The sequence below is a fragment of the Thunnus albacares genome, chromosome 7 (assembly GCF_914725855.1).
Source record: "Thunnus albacares chromosome 7, fThuAlb1.1, whole genome shotgun sequence".
NCBI lineage: Eukaryota > Metazoa > Chordata > Actinopteri > Scombriformes > Scombridae > Thunnus > Thunnus albacares.
Window position 1 is genome coordinate 24,618,584 of NC_058112.1, and position 25,392 is coordinate 24,643,975.

Sequence of the window (25,392 nt, forward strand, 5' to 3'; positions counted from 1 at the left end):
ACATTTAAAAGAAGCTTGCAGCATTGTGCTTGGCCAGACTTCTCAACCATATCCCTTATCTGAAATCCTCTCCTCTCTAAATAAAAAATAAATAAATAAAAAAACAGTTATTATCAAAAATTTTAATCTACTTCATCAAGACTGTCTGGGTGATTGACAGTAGACTGACAATATAAGCAAACAACCCCAAGTATGTATTTAGATTTTGATTGAAACCAAAACTGTTTCATTTTAGCAGTGATATCAGTCTAAAAACAGCCCTACAATAAAACAACAAGACTGCATCGGTCTGGGTGTTTAAAAGGTACTGATGAGAAAATTAAATTACAATCCAGGAAGTCCAGTTGGACTAACAGATTAATGCATTTAAAGGTTTATCAGACACTAAAACACTGCACAACAGGCTGTTATACTCACAGACAGGATTTTACAACTCTGGAAATGTATCATGGGGGCAACTATTTTATCTCTCTTCGCAGCGATCATGTGATAAACGGTAGAAATACAACATTCACGTTACAAAGTAAAATACCAGGAATCTGTGCTCGCATGTGTGCGACTGGCGATAGCAAATGTTGATTCTGGTTCAATTATTTTGCCGGAGCCCTCTGCATTGGCATTGTTGACAGACTGCCGCCATTTAAATAAAGGAGAGGGCTACGTTTTTTTCACACAGAGCTAATGTCAGTCTGAATAAGGCAGAAAGGTATATGTTCATGTCGGAGCCTGTAGCTCATAGTACTGTGAATGTGGCCACTTGCAGCATTTGTACCGGCCGCCTTTGTGTTTGTTTTGTCAATGAGACGAGGGGTCTCTACCAGGCTTGGAAAGGTGGCCCTCTAAACTTCAGCATTGCAGGGAAGAGTTACTTTAAGTGCTCACACTGGAGCTCCATCATTCTTTCACTAATGGCTTTACTCACTAAAAGAACACTGAACACACTGAGATGGAAGAGGATCACCAAAGTCAGTAGAAATTTCACATGTTTCATATGTTCTCCCTTAGTAGAGGCTGCACTAATTGATGGGGAATGAAAAGTGCTGCCTCTACACATCTTTCTTCAACTCTATCTTCTTCTCTTTCTGTCATCCACAAACAGACACACAGCAACTGCCATTGGCCATTAGGGAGGCCAACAAGGCCTCCCGTAGCTGAAAAGCAAGAACAAAAAGGCTGACCACTGTAGAAAGGCCTAATTAAACAGCAGTCTTTAATGTCAGTCAGCCCCCCACTGTAGCCCCAGCCACACATGAATGAAAGAATTATGCTCTTTTGAAAAGGAGATCGGTTTTATAATCTAAACCCATTGGCTTATGAAAGGGAAGCCCCTTAGCTAAGAAGGCCCACAGGTCACCCTCCATCTCTTCCTTTCTCTCTCTCACTCCTTCTCTTCTTCCTCTCTCTCTTCTCCTCTTCCTCCTCTCTGTTCTCCTGCTGGGTCCATAGCCAGGGTTAAGCCAGGCTGAACATGGGCAGGTCTGTGACCACCGCCTCAAGCAGGTCCTCGCTCCCCCAAGAGCAATGTGGTGCTAATTGTCCCTGCACATACACACACACACACACACACACAAAAACACACATGAACAGCCATGTGTGTTGGCATGAACAATCACTGGGCTCATGTGCTTGGATTATCAGAGCGCTATGAAAGAGAAACAGCCAATTTAATCCAAAGATGGTGGCTGTAGTGGGACTAAGAGGAGAGAGGAGGGGGTGGACTTGGGTGCTCAGGGGCCTCAGTGCCAGGGGTTATCCCAGAAAATGACTGGGGGAAAAAAAAATTCAAGGGTCCAGCGTGCACCCCCCCCCAAACCAACCCCCAAAAATCACCCCACCCCATCCATGCGAGGGGACCCCCCGACTGGCAGCAATAAATAGATTCTTTCTCTAACATGCCTAATCCTGCTAAACAGCAACAAATCCTATTAGGCCATGAATTATAAATCCTTCTTCACCACCTCGCCCCCTCCTCCCTCACTGGAGAAACCCAATCGCCCTCCTCTCTACATAACATGCACGCGCACACGCACCCACACACATACAAGCACACTAGATCTCAAGAATGTTGGTCTTAACAGGGAGGAATTATATGAGTTGTATGTCCATGCATTTGTGTATATGTGCCTGAGTACTTGCTTTCATTTATACTAGGTGCTAGTGCATGTGTGTTTGGGTGTTTGGCCACTTGAAAAGTAGTCTTGCAATACCAGACAATCAGAGATCTCCGCCTACCCAAGTCTAGGGATTTCTAAATGCACGGTAGTTTCATGCCTTACCGGAAATGATGCTCTCCTCCCATTCTCCTGCGCAATGAGCTGCATGTTACCGCCCCGATATGAAGGGCCACCCTATAGACTTTGGATTGGTTCTGTGATGCATGAACTCTAATTTTGTCCACCCAGTTTTAACAACAAAACCTGGGAGATTGCCTTCAGTCTTTATGAGCAAAGAATTTTAGAGACTGACCCGTGAGTCTACTTGAAAGGCTTACCACTCCCCACTTGTCATTCTGGACTGAGTCAGTCAGCCAAGCCCTTATATACTGTAGATATATTAGTGCATGCAAACAGGGATACACTCATACAGGGGCAGAAATTATAAATGCTTGTGAAAGTGAAAAATAAGGGCAAGAAATGTTCCCAATAAGTAGAAATATGCTTTTTATGTGTTATATACACATTATCACATTTCATTTTATGTTGTCAAATACTGGGCTGACTGTAGATGATTTGTGGGAGCTTAGGACTAACACAGCCTGAAACACTGGAATGTATTGGCACCATATAGAGTAACAGGAAAATATATGTATTCTGTATATCTGTACATAGACACAGCGTTACTTTGAGCTAAATGCTCTCATAACTATGCTATAATGCTTACAATGGCAATGCTAATATGTTGATTTTATGTGTAATATTAAGCATATTCATCATCTTAGGCGTGTTAGCATGCTAACATTTGCTATTCAGCTGTGTTACTGAGGCCTATGTACCGAAGAATTGCACAGACTGAAATTTTGATGTGATGATAGCGCTAGATGAAATACGGATTGAAGCTATTACAATTCATACACTGGGACAATGAATGTCTGTACCAAGTTTCACAGCAATCTATCCAACTGTCGAGATATTTCAATAAAAACAAAAATGTGGCACAAGAGGAAAAGACAGGGGAACACCAAAGTCACTAGAATATGTCATCTGGGAACCATGAATATCTGTAGAAAATTTTGTGCCAATCCATCAAGGCAAGGCAAGGCAAGTTTATTTATGTAGCACATTTCAACAAGGCAATTCAAAGTGCTTTACATAGAGCATAAAAGGCATCAAGACAGAATATAAAACACAACAATTTAAAAAGACATTTAAATACAATTTAAAAAGTGTTAAATTTGGAAATAAAAATAAAATAAAATAGAATAAACAGATAAAACAGGAGAATAAAAGCTACAGTGCAGTGAAAGATATAAACCCTCAAATTTGATTTAATTAAAAGCAGTGGCAAACAGAAAAGTCTTCAGCTTTTAGTCTGAATCAAAGTGGTGGACCAACCGACTGGCTAAAGAAATTCACCCGAATAGAAACAAAACATCCTTAAAAGCCATATCCATGGGGATACGATCTTTACTCCGGTTGACTCAATAACAAGCATGCCCAATTTACTGACACACCTTAGGCTAAACATTTGGACCATAAGAGTCTTGCACCAAAGAGGGGGCCATTAACCCCAAATCTATCTGATTCTATAATTAGGCTCGCTTTGAAGAATAATTACAGCCACGTCCCCCTCTTTAGGCTACACCTTAGGCCTGGAACATTAACCCTCAGACCTTACATCAGTCTGGTCAAATCTATGAGGAAGCCATCATCCCAGACTCTTTTTTACTGCTCCCAGTTTGTTGATGGCAAGAAGTGTGAACACATCTTAAGGTGATCAGTTGTGGGATTCATGGGTGTATCAAGTTAAGTTAAAGTGTATTGCAATATGCTGAAAACAGCATCTTTTTTACGTATAAACTCATGGAAACTAATAGCCTTGAAATACCTGCAGTAAGATTTTTCTACATTTTACAGATTACACTCTTAGTTCTTTGTGGTCATCATACCCTAGTAAAAAGTGTCTTTCCCACGGTTGTAGTTTTTCATTTTCTGGGCTGTCTAACTGGAAACCTCCTCGCCCAAAGTTAATTTGGCAGTTAGAGTCGTGTCAAGAAGAGTTCACCAGTCATTAGTCTACTTGTTAGAAGTGCGCTCCTCTCCAATCTTCTCACCATGTGGTGGAAAGAACTGTGTTTGTCTCTGTTCTCCTCAAATAATGACAGGTTGTGAGACGTGGCGTCATTAACATTAAACATGGGTGGGACTTTTCTGAGATCATAAGTATGTCGACCATCTCTTGAGAAGAGTTATTTTCATTGGTGGGATTCTTTCATGAGCTTAAAGACAGGGGGCTTGTTCACACATACCTTTAGAGGTATGTGGTGACAATGTGTGTATGTGTGTGTGTTTGTGTTTATGTGCGATCGGACTACTAATCATTGACCGAGGGTTTCAATGATTCCCGTTAAGATATTTTTCTAATAGTAAATGCTGAAACTTAAATTCCTTCCAAACTTGTTTGTTAAAGGAGACATATCATGCTTTTTCCAAAACTTGAGGTGAACGTATGTAAAAATGCTTCCTGCAAGTCAAAAGCCCAGGTTTCAGTCTGCTCTGAATGCTCTGTTTGCAAAGTTAGCTCTACTTCCTCCTCATGATGACATCAGATCACGAACCAGCGGTGACAAGGCAGACAGCTGCCGTAGTGCTGCTTTTTTTGCGTAATTGGATATTAACTTTCACAATCAAATGTCTGTTTTTTATGCAATGCGATTATATAATTGAATTTAGAGTATTTGTTGACAGCCCTATTGTTCACTCATATTTTGGATTGGTTTTGGGCTTGAACATGTATGGATGTTCATGTTCAAGCGAACATGTACATCCGTACAGTGAAATCCTACTAGTACTGTTTGTTTACGAAGCCTCCTGAGTTGTCGGAAGTTGGCTGGACGCAGCTTCCAGAAGCTAACCAATGAGAGCAGAGTGGGCTCATTGGAGGGAGCCTTAAAGAGACAGGAGCTAAGATGGCCTGTAACAAACAGAGGTTGAACTGAGGTGCTGCATAAAGGGCCAGTATGACATAAATTAGGAGGTTTTTTTAAACTGTAAATCAAGCAAAGATATACCAGTAAAGCTGCAGAATATAAATATAGACCTGGAAATGTGCATGATATGTTCCCATTAAAATAAAAAAAGACTAAGCAGATATTGAGAGCTATACTGTGTGGTAAAGAATGTTTTTGAGAGATTGTACTTGTACTTATTACATTCCTACATGTATACTCAATAACAAGCCCTCCTTGCGCAGTATACAGTTTTTGTCACAGTGTTTTTCATGATAGACAAGCAGAGGGTGAGAGTGATAGCAAATCTATTCATGACCCTCTATTTTTCTCTCTTTTTCCCTCTCTCGGGTGGCCACACACATCAAACATGGCTTGCTCTCTCTGTTCTCTCTTTGTCATCAGCTCTTAATGTGCACAAGGCTTTGATGTGGTTTGATGGCTGCTATTGTCTCCAGAATGTCTTGATCAATGTCCATTGATCTGGGAATGGGGGACATGAAAACAATTGGGGCAGACACAAAGGGAGGATGAAACAATTTTATCAAGCCATATTTTTTTTTCCAATTATTTCTTTATTTATTTTCATCATTTACCAAACATAATCAAAAGACAGTACTGAGAAAATAAGAGTAAGATAAAATAATAATATATAGTAATAGCCATTAAAGTGAAATAAAATACAAAATGATTAGGAATTTTCTTCACAAGAAAAAGAAAAAAAATCAGCTATGGTCACAGTATATATATTTCTTTTCATAGAATCAAAGCACATCTAACTTCACTATATATGATGTTATGCCAGTCCTCTTCGCAGATATAGGGTCTACTGTCCTGTCCAGTTCTGTACCAGAGGTACCGTATTGGTGTAATGTCCAACAGAATTTCCAAAACCTTGGCGGTCAGGTCATGTACCACCTTGCAAAAGTGTTTTAATTTTCTACATTCCCAGAAAATATGGATAATTGACCCTGTACATAATTTACAACAATGACATATAGAAGATGAGTTAGGATACATCTTACTTAAACAGTGCAGGGTAAGGTACATCCTGTGCATAAATTTATAATTCTGTTCAATTATTTAATTACAAGACAATGAAATAAAGACATTCTGACACATAATGTCCCACTGGTCATCACTAAAATCACATGCCACATGTTTTTGCCATATATTCTTAAGAGGGGTTAAGGAAGAACTATGATGGTCTAGCAGAGCGCTATAGATCAAAGAGATTATCCCTTTCAATTATGTGGAACTCTCCAGAATCTCCTCTATCCTTGACAACCCCAGAGATAGTCATCCTGCCCCTTCCAGAGTAGTAATTAAGTGACAAATTTGTAGGTATTCATAAAAATCCTGCTTTGGAATTTCAAACTTTGATCTTAAATCCAAGAAAGACTTAAGGGAACCTTCAGTAAACAAATGTTGAAACTGATGTATACCATATTCTTTCCACTTTGTGAACAGGGACTTTCCAATTGAGGGTGGCAGGTCTGGCTCGGAGGATAGAGAAGCTAGCATAGAGATTCTGTCAGAAGACACACAAAACTTCTTTACATTTTTGATTTAGAGGTCAGAGAGGTAGGAAAGTTCTTCTTCAATATCTGACCAATGAGCAGTTCCTTGAGCAGTTTTTGTGCCCAACTAATCAGGCCCTTTGTCTGGGCGGCCCAGTAGTACAACTGAAGGTCTGGGAGTCCTAGTCCACCTTTCTCTTTGGATATTGTTAAAGTTTCAAAAGCTATTCTGGTGAGGAATTCCTCCAAATTAACACGCTTATCAATTTCTTTATGGATTTAAAAAATTCTTTGTCTAAATAACAGGGCAGTGACTGAAATAGGTAGCTAAATAGCAGCAATACATTTACATAATTACGTTAATTCGTTCGAGAAATGACATGGGAAACAGATCCCAATGTTCCAGTTCCTCCTTGATCTTTTTGAGTAGTGAGGCATAGTTTATATGAAACAAGTCTTTACGTTTGGGAGACACAGTCACCCCAAGGTACTTATATCCGCCCTGTGCCCAGGTGAAGTGAAATGATCTTGAGTTTACCAGAAATTGAAGAGTTCAATAAGAAGGCATTGGATTTCGTTAAGTTAATGTTGTAGCCTGATATCCTTCCAAATTTGTGTATGAGATCTAGCACTGCTGGAATTTATCTCTCCAGGTTGGTTAGGTACAAGATAATATCATCAGCATACAATGAGAATATCAATTCCGGAAATCTTTCTATTAGTCTGTATGGCCTCTGCGAGTGGTTCAAATGCCAAATTAAATAAGAACGGGGATTATGGGCACCCCTGCTGACAGCCTCTATAGAAGCCAAACTTATCAGAGAGGGTGCCTTTTGCACATATTTGAGCTTGTAGATTGCTGTACATAGACTTGATGCACCCAATACATCTATCACCAAAATTAAAATTCTTCAAAAGAGAAAATAAATATGACCTCTCGACCCTATTGAATGCCTTTTCTGGGTCAAGTGATAATACTATGCTGGTTGATTGTACAGGGTCAAGTGGTCAATTACATTTAAGAGCCTCCGAATGTTATCAGAAGTGTATCGTGCCTTTACAAAGAAATTAATTAACTGGTGCAGTAAATCTTCTAATCTATGTGCAATTAATTTTGATATTTATCTTGAAATTGACTGGGAGAAATGAAATTGGATGGAATGAAGTAAATTCTGAGATTTCTTTATCCCTCGTATGTATCAGTGATATTACAGCTGTCTTCATTGATTCAGGAAGGATTCCATTCTCAAAATCTGTAAGCCTGGGCATAAAAAGGGGTTCAATTTGAGGCCAAAAGGCCTTATAAAATTCTACAAAATATCTGTCCAAACCTGGAGTTTTTCCAGAAGGCAGTTACATAATTGCTTGCAGCAACTCCTCCGAAGTGAATGGAGAGTTCAACTGTTCCTTATCATCTTCAGAGATTGAAGGCAAAGATATCTTTTCTAGGAACATGCAGATATCTGATTCAGATGGTTTTCTGATGTGTACAGCTGTGTATAAAAATCAAGGAATGGAGATTGTATGTCATATTTTAATTGACCTGTTGTGTGACATATACATTTTATTGTACGATCAGCATGTTAATTTTTAAGCTGATAGGCTAAGAGCCTGCTAGGCTTATTACCATATTCATAATAATGCTGTCTGGTGAAAAACAAGTTTTTTGATATGCTCAGTTTGAGTAAGATTAAGATTAGTTCAAACAGCATTTAGCTTCCTCATATTTTGTGGGTGATGGTTTGTGAGATTGCTCCAGATTAATAAACTCCTTTTTAAGTTTTTCAATTTGTTTGGTAACAGTCTTTTTCCTTGCAGATGTGTATGAGGTCAGCTGTCATCTAATCACAGCTTTAGCTGTGTCCTATATTACTCCATTGTCCTGTATATATTGTTCTAGCCATTGTCTGATGTTATTGCAGGCTTCAGTATTTATAAGAAGTGAGGAGTTAAATCTCCAGTACTTGGTTTGGTGTGTCTGTTGAGGAAGGGATAGTTGATGGTAAACTGGTGAATGATCGGTCTGATATAAAAATAGGTCCTATACTACAAGAAATTACAGAGGAGAGATGATCCTGGGGGTAAAAGTCCAACCAAGAGTATGTTTTGTGTCTAGCTGAATAAAATGTATAGTCTTTCACTGCAGGGTTAAATTCTCTCCAGACATCAACAAGACCTGCATAATTAGAGACCATCTTTAAAGCCATTGATGCATCAGGATTGGATGCTGAGAGTAAAGATTTATCCAAATTACTGTCCATACAACATTTAAAGTCCCCAGCAATTATTCCAAAATCTGTGTTATATTGTGGCCAATACAATACGGTGACCATATCTGTCATAAATCTAGGGCAGTCCTTATTTGGTGCATAAAAGTTAAACAATGTGAATTCTTGGCCGTAAGGCATTCCACAAATTAGTACATACCAACCCTCACAGTCACTGTGTTGTTCTTTAAATATAAAAGGAATATTTTTATGAATGAGTATTGCCGTTCCCCTTTTGTTGCTAATAAAACTTGAAAAATAAACCTGTCCTACCCAGTCTCTCTTGGGTTTTTGTGCTCCTCACTGGACAGATGTATTTCCTGTAGGAAGGCAACAGCAGCCTTTTCCTTTTTTCAAAAATGTAAGAACTCTTTTATGCTTAATTGGGCAACCTAAGACTCTGATGTTAAATGTTAGTTACATTAAGTAAGTTAGCTATACTGAGATTTGTGTGCTATATTGGTGGTGCTTGACCATAGAGAAAAAAGAACAGAAAAAAGACAACAAAAGACAAACAAACAAAAAAACAAACTAAAAAAAAATCAAGGCAACTCCATAACAACAGGTAAAGCCATTAAAGGACCAGTGTGTAAGATTTAGTGGCAGTGAAGTTGCAGATTGCACCCAACTGAATACCCTTCCCGTCACCCTCCCCTTCCAAGCGTGTAGGAGAACCTACAGTGGCCGTGAAACTCACAAAAAATGTGAATGGCCCTCTCTAGAGCCAGTGTTAAGTTTGTATGTTCTGGGCTACTGTAGAAACATGGTGTTGCCACATGGTGGGCTCTCTGGAAGGGGACCAACTCCCTATGTAGATATAAAGGGCTCATTCTAAGGTAACAAAAACGCAATGATTCTTATCTTCAGGTGATTTTACACTAATTAAAACATACATATATATGTATATAAATATTACATTCCATTTCTGCCAAATCTGTTCCACTGGATGCCACTAAATTCTACACACTGGACCTTTAACTTGTCTGGCAAATGGTAAATGCCCATCAAGAATGCACATCATATTTTAAAAAGTATATCTAATTGTATTAGGGGAAAAAAAGGTGGCTTAGCTTCCTTGAGTAACATTTGGCTCTACAGAACAGCAGACATGTGCCGGTAAGGAAAAAAGGAAGAAGGAAAGAAAAAAAAAAGACATGACTGGTAGGGCTGGCTTGACCGAGCCCGATGGATGAGCAGAGTGAACACTAGTCTAGCAAATGTAGGCTAATATAGGTTTTATTTGTAATAATCACCAAGGCTAGAATAATCTAAACATCATTATTGGTGAACAATTATATACGTCCACAAATTAGCATGTATAAATTGTGGGTTTTAAAGTAGATAAATAAATAAAAATACTCCTGATATAATTTGTCCTCACTAAGATCCATATATACTGATATATATGGCTATAGATGTGTAAGCTGAGGTTAATGCTGACTCTGTCTAGCTTTTCCTCTGTTGTAGCTATACGGGTCTCAGCTTCCTCAGTGTGTTTTTCATTGGCTGTTACCTCTCAGCTGATATTAACCAAATTGTTCTCTAATGCTGTAATAGAGTTTGCAATTTCACCCAGATGATTATCTATTCCATATAGGTTTGATCAAAACTCAATGTGGAGTAGTTTTAACTCAGTTAGCACCTCGGCTATATTCACCATATTGTTAGCCTCGGTGTTCTCAACTAACAGCACAATTCTTGCACAGCGTGTCTTGTGTGCTTTAGTAAAAATGTCACAATCCTTGACTGACAAAGGTTTTGACATAGTCAGGTCTGAGTTGTGGATCAGGTTTGTAGAAGTTTGGTGTAGTTTTATGTGCAAAATTGCTATGCCGCCATCTTCATTAGGGTCACATGAGCACCCCAGGAAGCCATATTTAACCAGCTGCTTTTTGCTACACAGCTTACAGTCAAGTTTTTCAGGTTCAAGTTAGGAGAGTAAATGCAAATAAACTGCAACAACATTTTGAGAGAAAGAGTCTCACAGGGAAGACAAAGATAAACAGAAGAAAACAGAGAGTGAGGCAGTGAAACACAGACTGCAAGCATGACAGAGGGGAAGAGTGAAATAAAATGCCACAGTGCAGCAGCACAGGATATATTGTTGGGCTAATTAACAAGTACCATTTTTGAGCTGCAGACAAATAGCTATTTTATGTTCATTCTGTTGATTGGCAATAGAAACAGGAGAAATATGCAAATTGGAAAACATTATATTGTGTGTGTGGCTTTATTTAAACCCAGTATAGATCATCACAGAGCAGGAGAGGACAGAACAGAGGTTTAACTAGTTGAGACTCAATAAGGTAACTTGGCTGTGTGTATCCTTTTCTGAACATTCGGTGGCTGTGATGCCCAATTTTGTTGCTTGCCAATAGGATGAGGAAGAAGAAAACTAGATTTAGCAGCTTTCTTATTGTTCAGGTATTTCTGTATGGACGGAGAAAGCAACCTGAATATCCAGTTAGGATGCAAATCATTTTCACACATAAAAGGTTTTTTCAGATTTAGCCAGGTTAGTGTGGACATAGTCTGAAAAGTCCTTCTTTTTCAGAGGTAGTTTAATTTCCCATAAGAGAAACTCTCAAGGGAGAATCCACATGGGAGCATTTCTTGAGTTAGAACAGCATCAAAGCCCGTTCATTTAAAACCCTCATTGGATGGGGAAACTTGGCTGTTACGATATAGTGCCTTAGCTGTGCACCCTTATAATTCATACCACGGCACCCACTGGCATGCCATCACTTTTAGATCAAACATTCCTGAATGACTGTGGTCATCTTATCCTTTCAAGATATGATAAAGGGATGTCTGTTTTGTGGAGAACAGAAGAAGAGCACATCTCTTTGATGGACCAAAGCACAAGTCATAAAGCTTATCTTACACACACACACATACACACACACACACACACACACACACAGACACACACACACACAGACACACACACACAGGCCAGCAGTCTTGCTGGGCCCTGACCGTAGCACATTGATGTCTAAGGCTGCTTTCTCCTGACTGACTCAGAGGTTATTGCAGCGCGCCATGGAAGCACAGGATATTTGACGGTCCCCTGCCAAAGAAAGAGCCGAGGGGGTGGGGGATGAGGGAGAGTTGCCATTGACAACTCAGAGATCTCCAAAGTGACCATCTGAAAATGAAAAAAGAGAAAACTTATTAAGAGAGAAGGGTCCAGGGGAGCCCATGGGGCTAAATCTGTCACAGCTTTTCAAGACATGGACAAGGCCGGTTCATGACTCCAGCGACTATAGCGTATAAATGGCTTCTACAGTTGACCTAATGAAGAATGGTGGGTCTGTTTAGAAGAGCGAGGAGTTGGGGTTTAATCTGTAGAAGAAGAAAAAAAAATACACAACCAGCCTACCCAGCTGTGAATGAATCATACAGCGCAGGACAATGGAAAGTATATTGAAGTCGTCGTGGGTGAGATCTGAGGTTTGCTGACTCAAGAGGAGTCTGCAACATACACTGTGTGTCAAATCTTCTGCACAGATGAAACATAAACATGAAGGAGAGAAAAAAAAAAAGGGGGGAGGCAAACAGAGATGAGTAGGAAGCAGAGTCAGAGCCGGCAAGTGTTTGATGGGCAGCATCAGCAAAGAAATGTGGGAATTACATTCCTCCAGTTTCTGTGTGCCAAATGTTTAATGGAGTGCAGGGGGGGGGGGGGGGGGGGGGGGGGGGTCGGTGTTGGACAAAAACCCTGCATGTTATTCTTTTATCACACTTACCGAATGAACATGTGTGTGCATTTGTGTCAAATGCAGGAAACGGGAGGAGGGCAAGAAGGGGTACAGTTGTACAACGATCAAAACCGCACATGTTTTTTGTTTCCTACATGTGTTTTCTCTCCCAATTATACTCGAAACTCTGAGTCACACAGAAAAGAGGAGAAAAAAAAAAAACATCCCTCTCCTCATCGACGATAGGAGGTGGGTGGAAGGTGGGGGGTAAACCTTTTTTCCAAAGTAGGGCCTCATGCTTTTTATGTTTGGTATTGTTTGTGTGCATTTCCTCCTATAGCTTGGGCAGGCTGAGCATGGAGGGCAGGAAAAAAGACAGCAGCCCGACAGCCTTTGATGTTCATGTTTTATGGTCCCATGTCAACGCATTGTCTGTTAAGTCCTTTTGTTGCCCCTCTGCCTAATTAAGACCTCAGAGCGACTTGTTGACTCCACAAAGACCCTTGTTTGGGGAGTGGGAGGGTGGTGTGTGTGCGTTTCTGTGTGTTGATTTTCGTGTGGGTGTGTCTGGTCTGACTGGGACATAGCTTGAGAGAAATGTTCAAAACAGCACACATACGCACGGATTACCCTCCTACATACAAAAGCGAAGGCTTTGACACAAGAATGGAGTCATTCATTTTTTTGTTTGAAGGCCGTTAAAGTGGAGAATAACTTATCTCAGGCTGCAGTCACGCTCAAAGTACCAGCAAAGAGCACAAACACACTCGCAAACATCCGGTGTATACTGAAACTTGTGTATGCCTTCACATTCAGTGCTCCAGACAAGTACAGTGTGTGTGTGTAGAGGTGGGAATGTGACCCAACCATCATTTTATGTTTAGCATTTTTTCGTGCGCTTACATTGTGAGAAGTGGCGGATTGTTTTCTATTCTCTTTTCATTTCTGTCATCTTCCTCTGAATCTTTCCAGGCAAGAATCCGGTGACGTCAGTTTGCTGTTAATCCACCTTCACAGCAGATACACTGCACACACACACACACACACACACACACCATCCCGCGGCTTACCGGCTTAACTTTGATGTTTCTGATACCAACAGATGGCTGAAAGGTCACCTGTCTCTGAGACATACTGTACATGAAATAGAAGACAGAGAAAAGGGCACAATAATAGGGAGCAAATAAGAATCCTGGTCACCCATGTGGACTGTTTTTACTATTTTTTTTTATTGAATAAATACTGTGAGGTAATGCATACTACTGCTTCCTGCGTTTGTATTATTTCACTGCATGAATGGACCAAATCTGTAATAATCCATCAATAACCATGGTTTTTGAACATTTACTACACTGAAACTGGCAGTAATAAAGGTAGTGGTTAACACGGATGTATTGGGCAACCTCTCTTAACGCTCGCACCGAGTCATGTACCTTCTGACCCATGAAACTTAGACTGTGCCTAGTTTTCAACTTAACCACACACACACTTGGAAAGCTATCTTTCTAGCCACCGTGGTTCAGAGTGATTCATCAGAAAGTGCAGAGAGGTTGAAGTAATTCGTTTAGAAAAGCCTTAAGAAAAAGAAGTGGGCAAACAGAGAGAGAGAGTTTCAACATTTTTAGCACACACTTCAGCTCCAAAGTCAGGGTTAGGATCATAGATTGGGTCAGAGGGAATTGCCAAAAATCACGTATTGTTACGTAAAACATATTTAATGAATACTTCAATATAGCATCAGTAATATGTGATCTCTTTGGAACTCAACAATTTGACAATTTGAAAGCTCTCTAACTGCTGGCGGTCATGAGAAGTTTGGGACCTAAAAATAGGGTCCCTGGCCAGACAAGGTGGAGAAACCTTCCTTAACTTATTACACTTGATTTCTCATACTGTGTGCATGGCTGTGTCCATCTGTGTCTGCACCGGTGTTTGTGTGTTTTCAATCCCTCGGATCAATGAAACCCACTCAGTCAACACAATTTCCGACCCTGTTTTCTCGTGATCTATTTTCACTCACGGCACACATCATCCAAACATACAGCTGTCACACATGGAACATCCAACGACATGTTTCTGCATTTTCTGACAAATAAACCTAATGAGCACCAGTCCGTAGCACACAGAGTGCCTCCGTGAAAAAACAAACACAAGTGCATACCATACAGTCACTATGGTATGTGAGTATGAGTTTGTGTGTGTTGTTTGCATCCAGTGGTTTCTGTTCCAGTGTTTAGCTCCGTACCAGTGGGTTTTCCTTCATGTTGACACAGATGTGCTGCTTTGAGCCGAGGGGACGCGTTTTTTAGGACTCCTCTTAATGCAAACTGAGTCTGTTTTTCTTCTTGTTTCACTTGTTGCACAAAATTTAATCTGTGTTGATACATACATTAGAAGTTAGATGTGCACATTTGGGTACATAAATGCGTACCTGTTGCTGTGTGTGTGCTCTCCTGTAAGGGACACACATGTTATGTTGTTTCATGGTGTACACATTGTCCATCTATCCTGGAATACAACAAGGGCCAAGTTTGCAGCCTTTTGTTTTTTTATACCTTAGCTCGTCCAAAACAAGCCACTTCACAGTTTACAGTAAGGAAACATCTGTAGGCTTAACTATCAGAGTTTTTTGTGGACTAAATCATTCTGTCTTTTTGGCACAGGTTGTCCCATGCCCAGAGATCAGCGGTAAAAGTCCTCCGCAGAATGCAGTACTTTGTGGCTAGGAGGAAATTTCAGGTAAGCAAAAGGAAATCCAAGAGGAGGAGAGAGAAACACAACAGAGCAAAAGAGAGCAAGCAAGTGGGAGATACAGAGATAAAGAGAGAGACAGATTGAGAGTGAGAGAAGTGTGTGTTGTGTGTGCAGTTATACAGGAAGAGGAGGGGGGGGGGGGGGGCCAAGAGCATATATCAGCTGCAGTGCTGCTGTGCATGTGTGTGTGTGTGTATGTATGTCTGTGCATGTTTGTGTGGAAATGCCTGAAACTTGCACCTGCATGTCTTCTTTGTGCGTACTTCAGTTCAAGCATAGTATCATGGGAACTCTACTAACCTGTCTCTGGGGCTACAGTAGGAATTCACTTACTGTACTGCACACACAAACACACTCAATTACTTGCAAAATACACACACACACACACACACACTCACACACACATACACACACAGCAGGACATGGCCTCACATAGCACTGAAGTCAGCAGAATGCAGTGAAAAAGTTTTGTGTTGCAAAATGCTTCAGTTAAAAAAACATAATCATGTTTGAGATACTTTGGCCATCATTTTCATGCTACATGTTATTGAAGAATGGTTCCTATATTCTTACCGTTTCCAAGTGTTCTATATGTTTTCAATTATGGCCTAAGTGATCTCAGCTGCAGAGGCTATACTCTGTATACCAAGGGTACCCTAAAGAGTTCACTGGGTTCCTTCTGATGCTGCTTGTATCAGCGTCACACTAAACAAAGCTGTGAAAGGGCCTTAACATGATTGCTTTCTACATGACCATGCACCATGTCAGTGCACGCACACACACACAAACACACACAATGAGTTAACAATGAACCCTTTGCACCCAAGGGGGTTGGGGATGTTTTCGGGGACCAGGCAACAGCGGCCATGGTTGACAATGGCTTTTGTGTCCCTGTGTGTGTGTGTGTGTGTGTGTTTGTGTTGTTTGTGCACGCATGGATCCACAGCAAGCGCGGAAGCCTTATGACGTGCGGGACGTGATCGAGCAGTATTCCCAGGGCCACCTGAACATGATGGTGCGCATCAAGGAGCTGCAGAGAAGGTGCTGTCTCAGTCTCTCTGACTTTGTTTCATGCTCTTTTTGCCTCTCTTTCTGACTCTTTATCTCTAGCTTGGTGTCCGTTTCATTACACTTCTTGGCACTGCTATGTTGGATACCACCCTCTAATTAGGAGAAGGGAGAAGTAGTTGTGTCAGAAAATAAAGCATATTATCTCTTTTCAGGACAAAATAGATGAAGTTAGATCTTCATTTGGCCATTTTTTCATTGGCAGAGTATGGCACACAGCTGTGACGCATCACACCGTACTATGAAGAATTGTGTTTCCATTACAGTAATCGATTGCTGAATCACCTGCTGAGATTCTTCATATGAGAAGGGGCCAAAGTCTGATTTGTCCTGCTTTCATCTAAATCAAGTTTTAACTGCCACGGTCATGAAAACATCAGGAATGGAGATGGCTCCATTACAAATTTCTCTACAGAGCTTCCAGTAATTTTGTAGCTTCAACAGTTTCTGTCAGCTGGATCTTTATCGTACTCCCGCAGTACAGTATGTTGCTGCCTTTACGGTTTGTCTGACAGATTGGAGCCTCACTGGTTTCTGATTTGCTACACCTTGTCTTGCCTTGTTGAGCTGTAATGAAGTCCAGTCCTCAGTAAAGTAAAACCTCTCATCCACCTTCCTATATAGTTTTTTTCTCTGCTTTTTTTTGTGGTTTTCTTACTTCAAACCACACAGCCTAAGCCATGAAGGAGGTCAGTTAGGTAATAAAGTGGGTCAAACTTATGTAAGTGCGTCACCTGGACCTCATAACACCTTTTGCAGTAATTCAGCTGAACCATGGCAATGCAATGTGACACTGTGAAACCGGCAGTGAAAGCCTAATCTGTTGATTGATTGATTATTTAATGTTATTTATAACTACAGTGATGTAAAGCTTCAATACAAAGAATTATGCAGTTAAGAATCTTTTATAATCACAATGCTGGTAAAGTCTGCAATGTTTCTCGTAAATAATCTCTTTTTTGGGGGGGAGGGGTAATCCTGGAAAAGACTAATAATACCAAACTGAACATGTAAGAGAAAATCAAAGGAAAGACATCACAATACTAGTCACATCTGACTTCTTCAAAAACACCACAGTAATGGAATGACCACTTTGCATTAAATGGGTCACCAAATAAAAGAAAGATAATTGAAGACATGTGACTGCTGTGATACAAATTTACTCCTAATTTGAGGTGATGAAAAGAACAAACAGTCCACATGTCTCTTGCAACTCTCATTGCTTATTTTCAAAGCTTGTCATCTCAGCAAGAACATTGCATTCATTTATTCATCCTGTTAAAACTCACATGTGGGGTTTTCCCAAAAAGCAATGGTATATAAATACTGTTCAAGCTGACGCCATTTGTGTAATTTTATTGGCGCTATAAATTGGCTTACATTATTTTGCTGTTTTGTTTATGAGCTGAATTTAAGTGCTGTTTACTCAACTGAATCTCCTCCGTATCTAGCCTGTGCTTTTACCTTGCATAAACTAATTTCTTCTTTTCCCCCCAGGCTGGACGGCACACTGGGAAAGCCAGGAATGTTTCTCCCAGGTAAATACACAACAAGCCCAACAATCTAGATCTGATAGACAGCCATCACTCCACACTTCATCTCTGTGTTTGTAATGCACAAACACAAAAAGTGTGCCAGACTAAATATGAGCGAGAGATCCCTGATTTGTGTGTATATGTCTCTCTTTGGATGTGCATGAGTTTGCATGTATAAGCACTTTTGCGTGTAAATGTATGCACATGTGGGTGTGTATGTGTGTAGTATGGAGTATGTACATCAGTTCAGAATTTAAAGCAAGTAAAAATTAGGAAATTATTGTTTAATGTCAGATAATTAACTGGCTAACTGTCATCAAATTGATTTAGTTTTTGACAGAATCAGAACTTAGTATATTTAAATAATATATATGATTGCATTGTGTGTATAAAATCAACATCAATGCTGCTGTACGTTGTTGTAAGTTGAGTTGTGGAAATAATAACACTTATATTTATTATATATTTCTTCAATCAATGCAAAAAATGTTAAGTTAACTGCTCCTAGCAACCGCAGGACGGATATGCCACTGTCTACTGGTCAGTTTTCTTTTTGCTTAGACCAAAATAAGACAAATTACCACCATTCCCAACAAGAAATCAGCTAATATGAACCCACTGTCACCCTGAAAGTGAAAGAAAATTACAATTAACTACTGCTACTGCAAGTGAAATAGTTCTTTGATTATTTTAAAAGATTTAATTCACTTTTTTTATTGTTATTAATGATGCTAGTATAAAGTGAACTGCAGTTTGTTTACATATTAGTCCAAACAATCTGGACACTAGTTTGTATTGCCAGCGCCCCCCCACACCACTACCCACCTTCCTTCCTTTCCTCCCTCTCTCCTTCCTTTGGTCCAATTCCCAGGTGCTTTGTAAACATCTCTTGGCTGACCCTGGCCACTAACATGGTTAACCATTCGGCCAGTTGGACGAACGATTGTATTAAGAAAACAGCTCAGCAGCCCTGTGCTCTCCAACTTTGCATACTCTCTAGGGCCTACACAGAGCCCACACACATCATTCATACACACATATACTGTACACAAACAGTATAAATGGTTATACTTGCAATTGGTATCACATCTGTGAAATAACCATTGTAGAGGCTTTACTTCCAAAAGGAAATACTCAGAAAATCCTATGTTGCTTATGCAAAGTCGGGGATATAGCGGAGGATAAACCTACATAAACCTTACCCAACTTTACATCTCAGGAATTTATTCTTGTTTTTAGGCTTACATAACTCTTCTTCTTCTACTGTATACAATACACTAGGGACCGTAAACTGCCTCACTGACCCCTGCCCAGAAAAGCAGCAGAAAATGAATGAATAGACGGTTTCACCAAGAATGATGAGCCTTCAGGGGTCATAAATGAGAATGTTATGTTGGTAATGTGTGCGTGAGCGTACATTAATTGATTTAGGTGTGACCAAATGCACTTTTCTGCATCTGTTTTTGTGTCTGTGCGATTATCACCAAGAAATTGGATAGTAAATTTACAGTATATCATCAAGGCAAATGTATTTATATCAGCAAGTGATTGCTTGTATGTATGTATGTGTGTATAAATGTTTGATTTTTTTGGTAACATTTTTTCATTTTCCAGGAAAAGGGGAAGATAAAGAATACCCAACTATTGGGGCGCGACTGATCAGGCTAGAAGATAAGGTAGGCACACTCCTGGCGCTTAGTGTGTGTGTTTTGTCTGTACAAGTAAGAGAGATAAACTGATTAGATTATCCATGGTGTTCATAAGCAGAGGTCTATGTATGAAGGTATCACAGTGTTTTTATGTGTACGTGACTGAGTGTTACTAATGCATGTGGTGGGATGTTTTTCTTTTTATGACTTAAAGTTTATTGAATTTTAGATTTGACCGTGTTGTTTCCAGGTTCGGTCAATCTGTGACAGTGTTATCTATTCAGTGGTGCTGCATTTATGCTGTGCTTACATTTCTGTTCGTTTTGTTTTCTTTTTTTTTAAACTTCTATTTTTGGGCTGTGTAACTTTAATCATTTTCCATGAGTATTCCATGTAGGTTAGTTGGTGACAATTCTTGGATGTTTATGTTTCCAAATGAAAATATTAGAGTAGCGGATGCATTAGGGGGTGCTAAAGAGAAAAACCTTTATGTAGCGGGCATAGCCAATAGGCAACAGCTGTGTTATGAAGCCCAAGGGTGTAACTAGGCGTATCTTCTCTCATAGAGGAACAGCCGCAACGTGATGCCAGCACGATACCTACTCCAATGCCATTTCCCGTGCGTGGATGGTTGTACCAGTTGAACTAGAGTGTGTATGTGTCTGCCTGCCTGTCTGTCTGTATGTCTTTCCATGCACAAATCATAGGGTATGAAATGTGTTTGTTAGTTTTGGTATGTGGCTACATCTGTTGTCTGTTTCTCTGACTGGTGGCATCACTGGAAAGTGAAATTATGTTTGCGGATTTGGAAAGGTTTGAAAATGTGTTTGTGCACTCCAGCATGTATTTTCATGAAACTGGTGTTAAAAATTGAATACTAAACATATAGTCAAGTCGTTCTCACATCTTACAGTGAATGAAAACAGCTCCTATACAATAGAACAATGCATTCTGTAGCCACTTCTTTTCTATTCTAAGTCAGCCAGCTCAGGATTTCCCCCACTTTGCCTTAACATTCACCTTCCCATCTCTGCACGCTCATCAACACTGATGTTCTCTAATGTTTGCAGGCAGTTACTGTTCTCAAACCCCTTTGTTACCGAGAGAGGAGTAATGATCTTGAACCAATGTACGCTCCGAGCCTGAAGACCTCCCTCAGTGATTGAGTTACGGCTCATTTGCTTTGGGCTACATGTTGCGATCACAATCTCCTGATTGGAAACATAAACCTGCATTCAGAAGTGCCTCCCCTACCTACAGCTTCTCTCCCTCTCTGTTTCTTTCTTTCCCTCTCTTTTCCTTCTTTCTCTTTCCCTCTCTCCCCGCTCTGCTTTGACATAAAGGCAAAATGAAACTGAGAGGTGGATAATTGTCAAATCAGCAGAAACATGCTGATGCAGGCTGCTATCCCTCCTAAACAATGTGGAACCAATCACCATTCCCCCTATGAGAGCTGCGTTTGCATGCATTGCTGCAACAAGCATCTTCTCAGAGTGAAGCACAAGAACAGCAGCAGAGGCTTGTAATAGCCAGAGCGGCCCATCCTTCATAATTACTATTTTTCCTCGCCTCCGCACCCGCCCCCTTCCCCTCTCTTCTTTCTAGTCGTGTGAACCTTTTGTTTTGATGGTTCTGACGGGCCAACACACCTGTTAAATGGAAAAGGGGGCTTCCCTTTTCCCTCAGGCAGCAGGTGGATGAACTCGTCGACCCTTGTTACTTGGTACATTCCCTGGTCCTCCTCCAAATGACTGTGCACCGTTAAACTCCAATAGCACCTCACAGATATTACTGTCCACTCTAGATAAGTTAAATATCACAGCTTAATAAGTGATTTACAGTCAGAGTCGGATCCCCACGAGTGAATAGAATAATCTTGGTTGTAATACAACATGGAAAGTGAGTTGCATCCAAACATTGCGCTCAAGCTAACTGAAATTATGCAACAGCGTTTGCAGTTTACGGTATATGTATGATGAGATAAAAGGTTTGGTATTGTGGTATTGTGATGAATAGGGTGCTTGAGTTCATCGGTCATTGCAAGTTGTCTGAATCTCCAGCGCTGTCACTTTTGTTTGTCTCGCATCACTGCATGTATTTCATAACGTTGTGTAATTCCCGGGTTGCGTCACCTCTCGCCTGTTGCTCATAATAGTAAACCTAATCACACACAAAGCAAAACCCTGGTGTCACAGTTGAATCACTTCTGAATAGGATCTTTCTCAACAGCCCCAAGGAATTATTCATCAACTCTGTGCCCTAATGTTTGTGTGTGTGGGTTTGTGTGTGCACAAGAGTGTGTTCCCATGCCTTTCTCAATACTCACTCTTGGTCCGCCTCCAGCTACATTTTTTTTTTTTTTTTTTTTTTTTTTTTGACAAATTCCCACTTTCTACTCCCCTTGCCCCTGTAAAACACCAGACATCGTCCACTCTGACTGCACTTCATGCTGCAGCTGAGTAAGTAAGATAGAATCATTTTCTTGTCTAACTATTGTCAGCACATCACTTGTAGATGAATTTATCTTTTAGGCTGAAGGGGGCTCAGGCATTGTGTGTCCTGTACAGGGTTAGACAGTGATTTATCACACAAAGACAAAGACACACATAGGTCTACACACACATACACTCACACACACATGAGCATAGAGTTGATTAATCACCAACGTGTCTAACCCCACACTCTCAAGATTGAATTCTCCAGGAGCGACCTGGAAACGAAGATGGATGGCACTCCGTGACAGTGTGTTATCTTTCTGTCAGACACACTCGATGAAAAATACCCAAACGACAAGCTCAAACAGTGGCCAGTGTCTCTGGGCTTCAGCGTGGCCTTTTCAGAAAAGAGCTTCCAGCATGCTTTAGGATGAAGACACCCTACTGCTTGTGGTAAATCTCTCCCACTTTTATAGGAACAGGATTTTTTTCTTATAGCAATAGACAAGAAAGGCAGGGACGTTACAACAATATGCTTTCACTTTGCCTGTAAACGTCTGTCTGAAAAACAAGCTTATGCTTTTTTAGTCTGATCCTATTTTTTTTTCAGAGATTTAACAGTATTGTGAAGTGTTGTGCAGACCAGAGCAACCCAACAAAGCAAAACTGAAATTAGTGTGTAGAGCTGAAGGCAGCCTTTAATTATGTAAGAAGAGAAATTTGGCGTGTAAAATGTTGAAAGTTTTTCACACGGTTGAAAAACTATTATTCCGAGGTAAAAAGTTTTTTTTTTTTTTAATGTTTGTTGGCATTAAATAAACAGTTTTTCAAAATCATAAATGAGTTATTCAAATGTTGAAATATTAAATAGTTTTTTTTTTAAATTTCGTAAAATTTACAAAGTATCAAAATCTGATTTACTTTGCACATTTGGGTGGTTTTCTCACTCTCTCTCTCTTTTTTTTTTTTTACTAAGTCACTTGAATTTAAGTCCATGTGAAAACTGCAGTTTACACAGTTTCGGATTTGTCGCCTGGTTGTTGCATTATCCTTTATTAACTTAGACTTACATTGAGGTGAAGGCATATTTTTTAAAATAAATGTGTTGTGAGATATGAGCTCAGTTAACTGCATAAAGAAAAAAGGTTTGGGGAATAACTCTTCTTCACATTTAGATCAGCAACAAGGGTGCAAATATCACACATTCGAGATTTGTCCATAATTCATCAAAGTAGTATTCACTTTTATTTCACACTCGTCTTCAGTGAGTCTAAAACCATCAACAGTGTCTAGAGAGGTAAAACACTCTCTAATGTGCCCCCAGACCTGCACAGACATGTCTCTGCCAAACACATTATTATTTGTGTTGCTCTAAGTACACTACATGGACCATATATCACACTCGCTCTGTGGTTAACCTCACTCTGCTATATTAGGCAAATATACTGTGCCGTGTATGTCACGGTTATATCATATCTATTAGCACTAGGCGTATGCAGAAGAATGCATACCCTGACCTTAATAGCATCTCAATTAGGTAAGTATGCTGTAAATTACAGCAAGGCCAAATACTGGGAATACTTGAGGGCCGAGACAGAGTGTTGTGTTTGTTAGGAGTCCATCTGTAAGGCATTTAGGGCCCCTCGTCTCTAAAAGCATGGCTTTTAGGGGGGCAGAAGTGTGTGTGCATGTGTGTGTATGTTTAGACTGGTCTGATGTAGACCCAGCGCTGGGCCTCGGAGATGAGGGCCTGGTAAACACACACACTCACATATATACATATTTATACATTCGACCATACACAAAAATACAAGTGGACCTCCGAGCGCATATGAATATACAAATGCAATCATACACACGCGCCCTGTTGTCCTTCCAGGGGTGTTTCGACTCAGCTCAACTCAGCAGTGTGGCAGCGAACGGAAACAGATTCATGATCTCTTTAGCCAGTGCAGGATGGATCTGAGACTGGATGTCTGGAGGGGAGAGCAAAGGAGTTAAAAGCATTTTTCAAGGCTTAAATATATTAATGATTTGCAATGTGTGCATCAATAAATGTATCATATTCAGTCATGTTTGCCTCAATTTTTGATGTTTGCGACCGCAACAAGTTAAGCCCACATGAATAAGAGCTATTACTGTAATTCCTTTTTAGTGGCTGCAGTGTTCTCTGTGGCTATAGTTGATGTTCTTTTCTCTACAAAAATCTTTAATTTTATGATCACAACAGCATTAACGCGAAGGAATAAAAGACTAGAGGAAATATTTATTTTTAACTGAAACCAAGTAATACTGTAATAATCCGAACAGCATGTTATAGACCACATACATAAATATAAAAGTTTTAAAGAGATTTTGAAATTCTTCAGACATAGAAGATGCTTTCGAGTTCAGCGATGTTCCCGCTGTTCTTAGGTCATGCTCAATTGAATTTTAGCGAGAAGGGTTGTTTTTCAGTCTAGTTAAGTTCACTGGAAGGATTCAGAAGATGTAAAGCTACAGGAGGCATCTTTAATCTTTTTTGGGACCTTAATAAAAAATAAACCTTCTGCAAACTTCAATTTTGGAGCTTGGTATCTTACGCAGCATGGTCAAGTCTACTAAACACGCTGGTTTGTGATTGCTGCATAAAACAGGAATGAAAGAGGCAAAGAATAACATTAGGAGGCCTGTTATTAACTGTTGTTATGGAAAAAGATTTGTTTTTGTGCTTAAGTATTAATTTGTCATCGTATTTGGATATTGAGATCATTTCAGTTCATTTCATTATTGTTTTATTCGGGTACAAAGAGTCTCAGGGGATGATTGAACGCTCTTTCATACTGCAGCCTCACAGTTATAAGACAGATGTATTGTACATCACAGGGCAGATGATAAAACATTAAAATTACCTTAAAAGTTGTACCCAGGACAGTCACAGTGAGGGTTACACCTGTACATTTCCCTCCTCCTTCCCTTTCCCTGGGTCACTGGTGTCACTATGGATTGATTCCTCTACCTTTCTGCATTCCTTAACTTTCTTTCCTTCTGTAATTACAGGGATGGTCAAAGTGACCCATTGTCTCTCCTTTCCTGCCCTCCTGCTAGAAAGTTTTATGGTCACTTGCCAGTCTGCTGCCATCCCAGCTCTCCTTATGCATCAATTGCTTGTCTCTCTAGCGCCTCGTTTCTTCTCTCTGTTTGTCTTTCTGCGTGGACACCACTCTGTCTTTCTCTAACCTCGCCTTTGCTCCTATTCCCAGCACCTCTCTGCCCTGTGAGCGCCCTGTCTGTTGTTGGGCTATGTTTTGATATATGTG

At 40.1% G+C, this 25,392-nt stretch overlaps 1 protein-coding gene across 3 annotated transcripts in view; it reads left to right on the forward strand.

The window, feature by feature from the left end:
- Positions 1-25,392, forward strand: part of kcnq1.2 (potassium voltage-gated channel, KQT-like subfamily, member 1.2) — a 183,844-nt gene that overhangs the window by 101,695 nt on the left and 56,757 nt on the right. For all 3 annotated transcript variants that reach the window (XM_044356354.1, XM_044356356.1, XM_044356355.1), the window contains 4 exons: positions 15,316-15,391; positions 16,353-16,447; positions 17,972-18,012; positions 19,624-19,685. In XM_044356354.1, the coding sequence (XP_044212289.1) occupies positions 15,316-15,391; positions 16,353-16,447; positions 17,972-18,012; positions 19,624-19,685 (274 nt within the window). The remainder of the gene's footprint in view (positions 1-15,315; positions 15,392-16,352; positions 16,448-17,971; positions 18,013-19,623; positions 19,686-25,392) is intronic.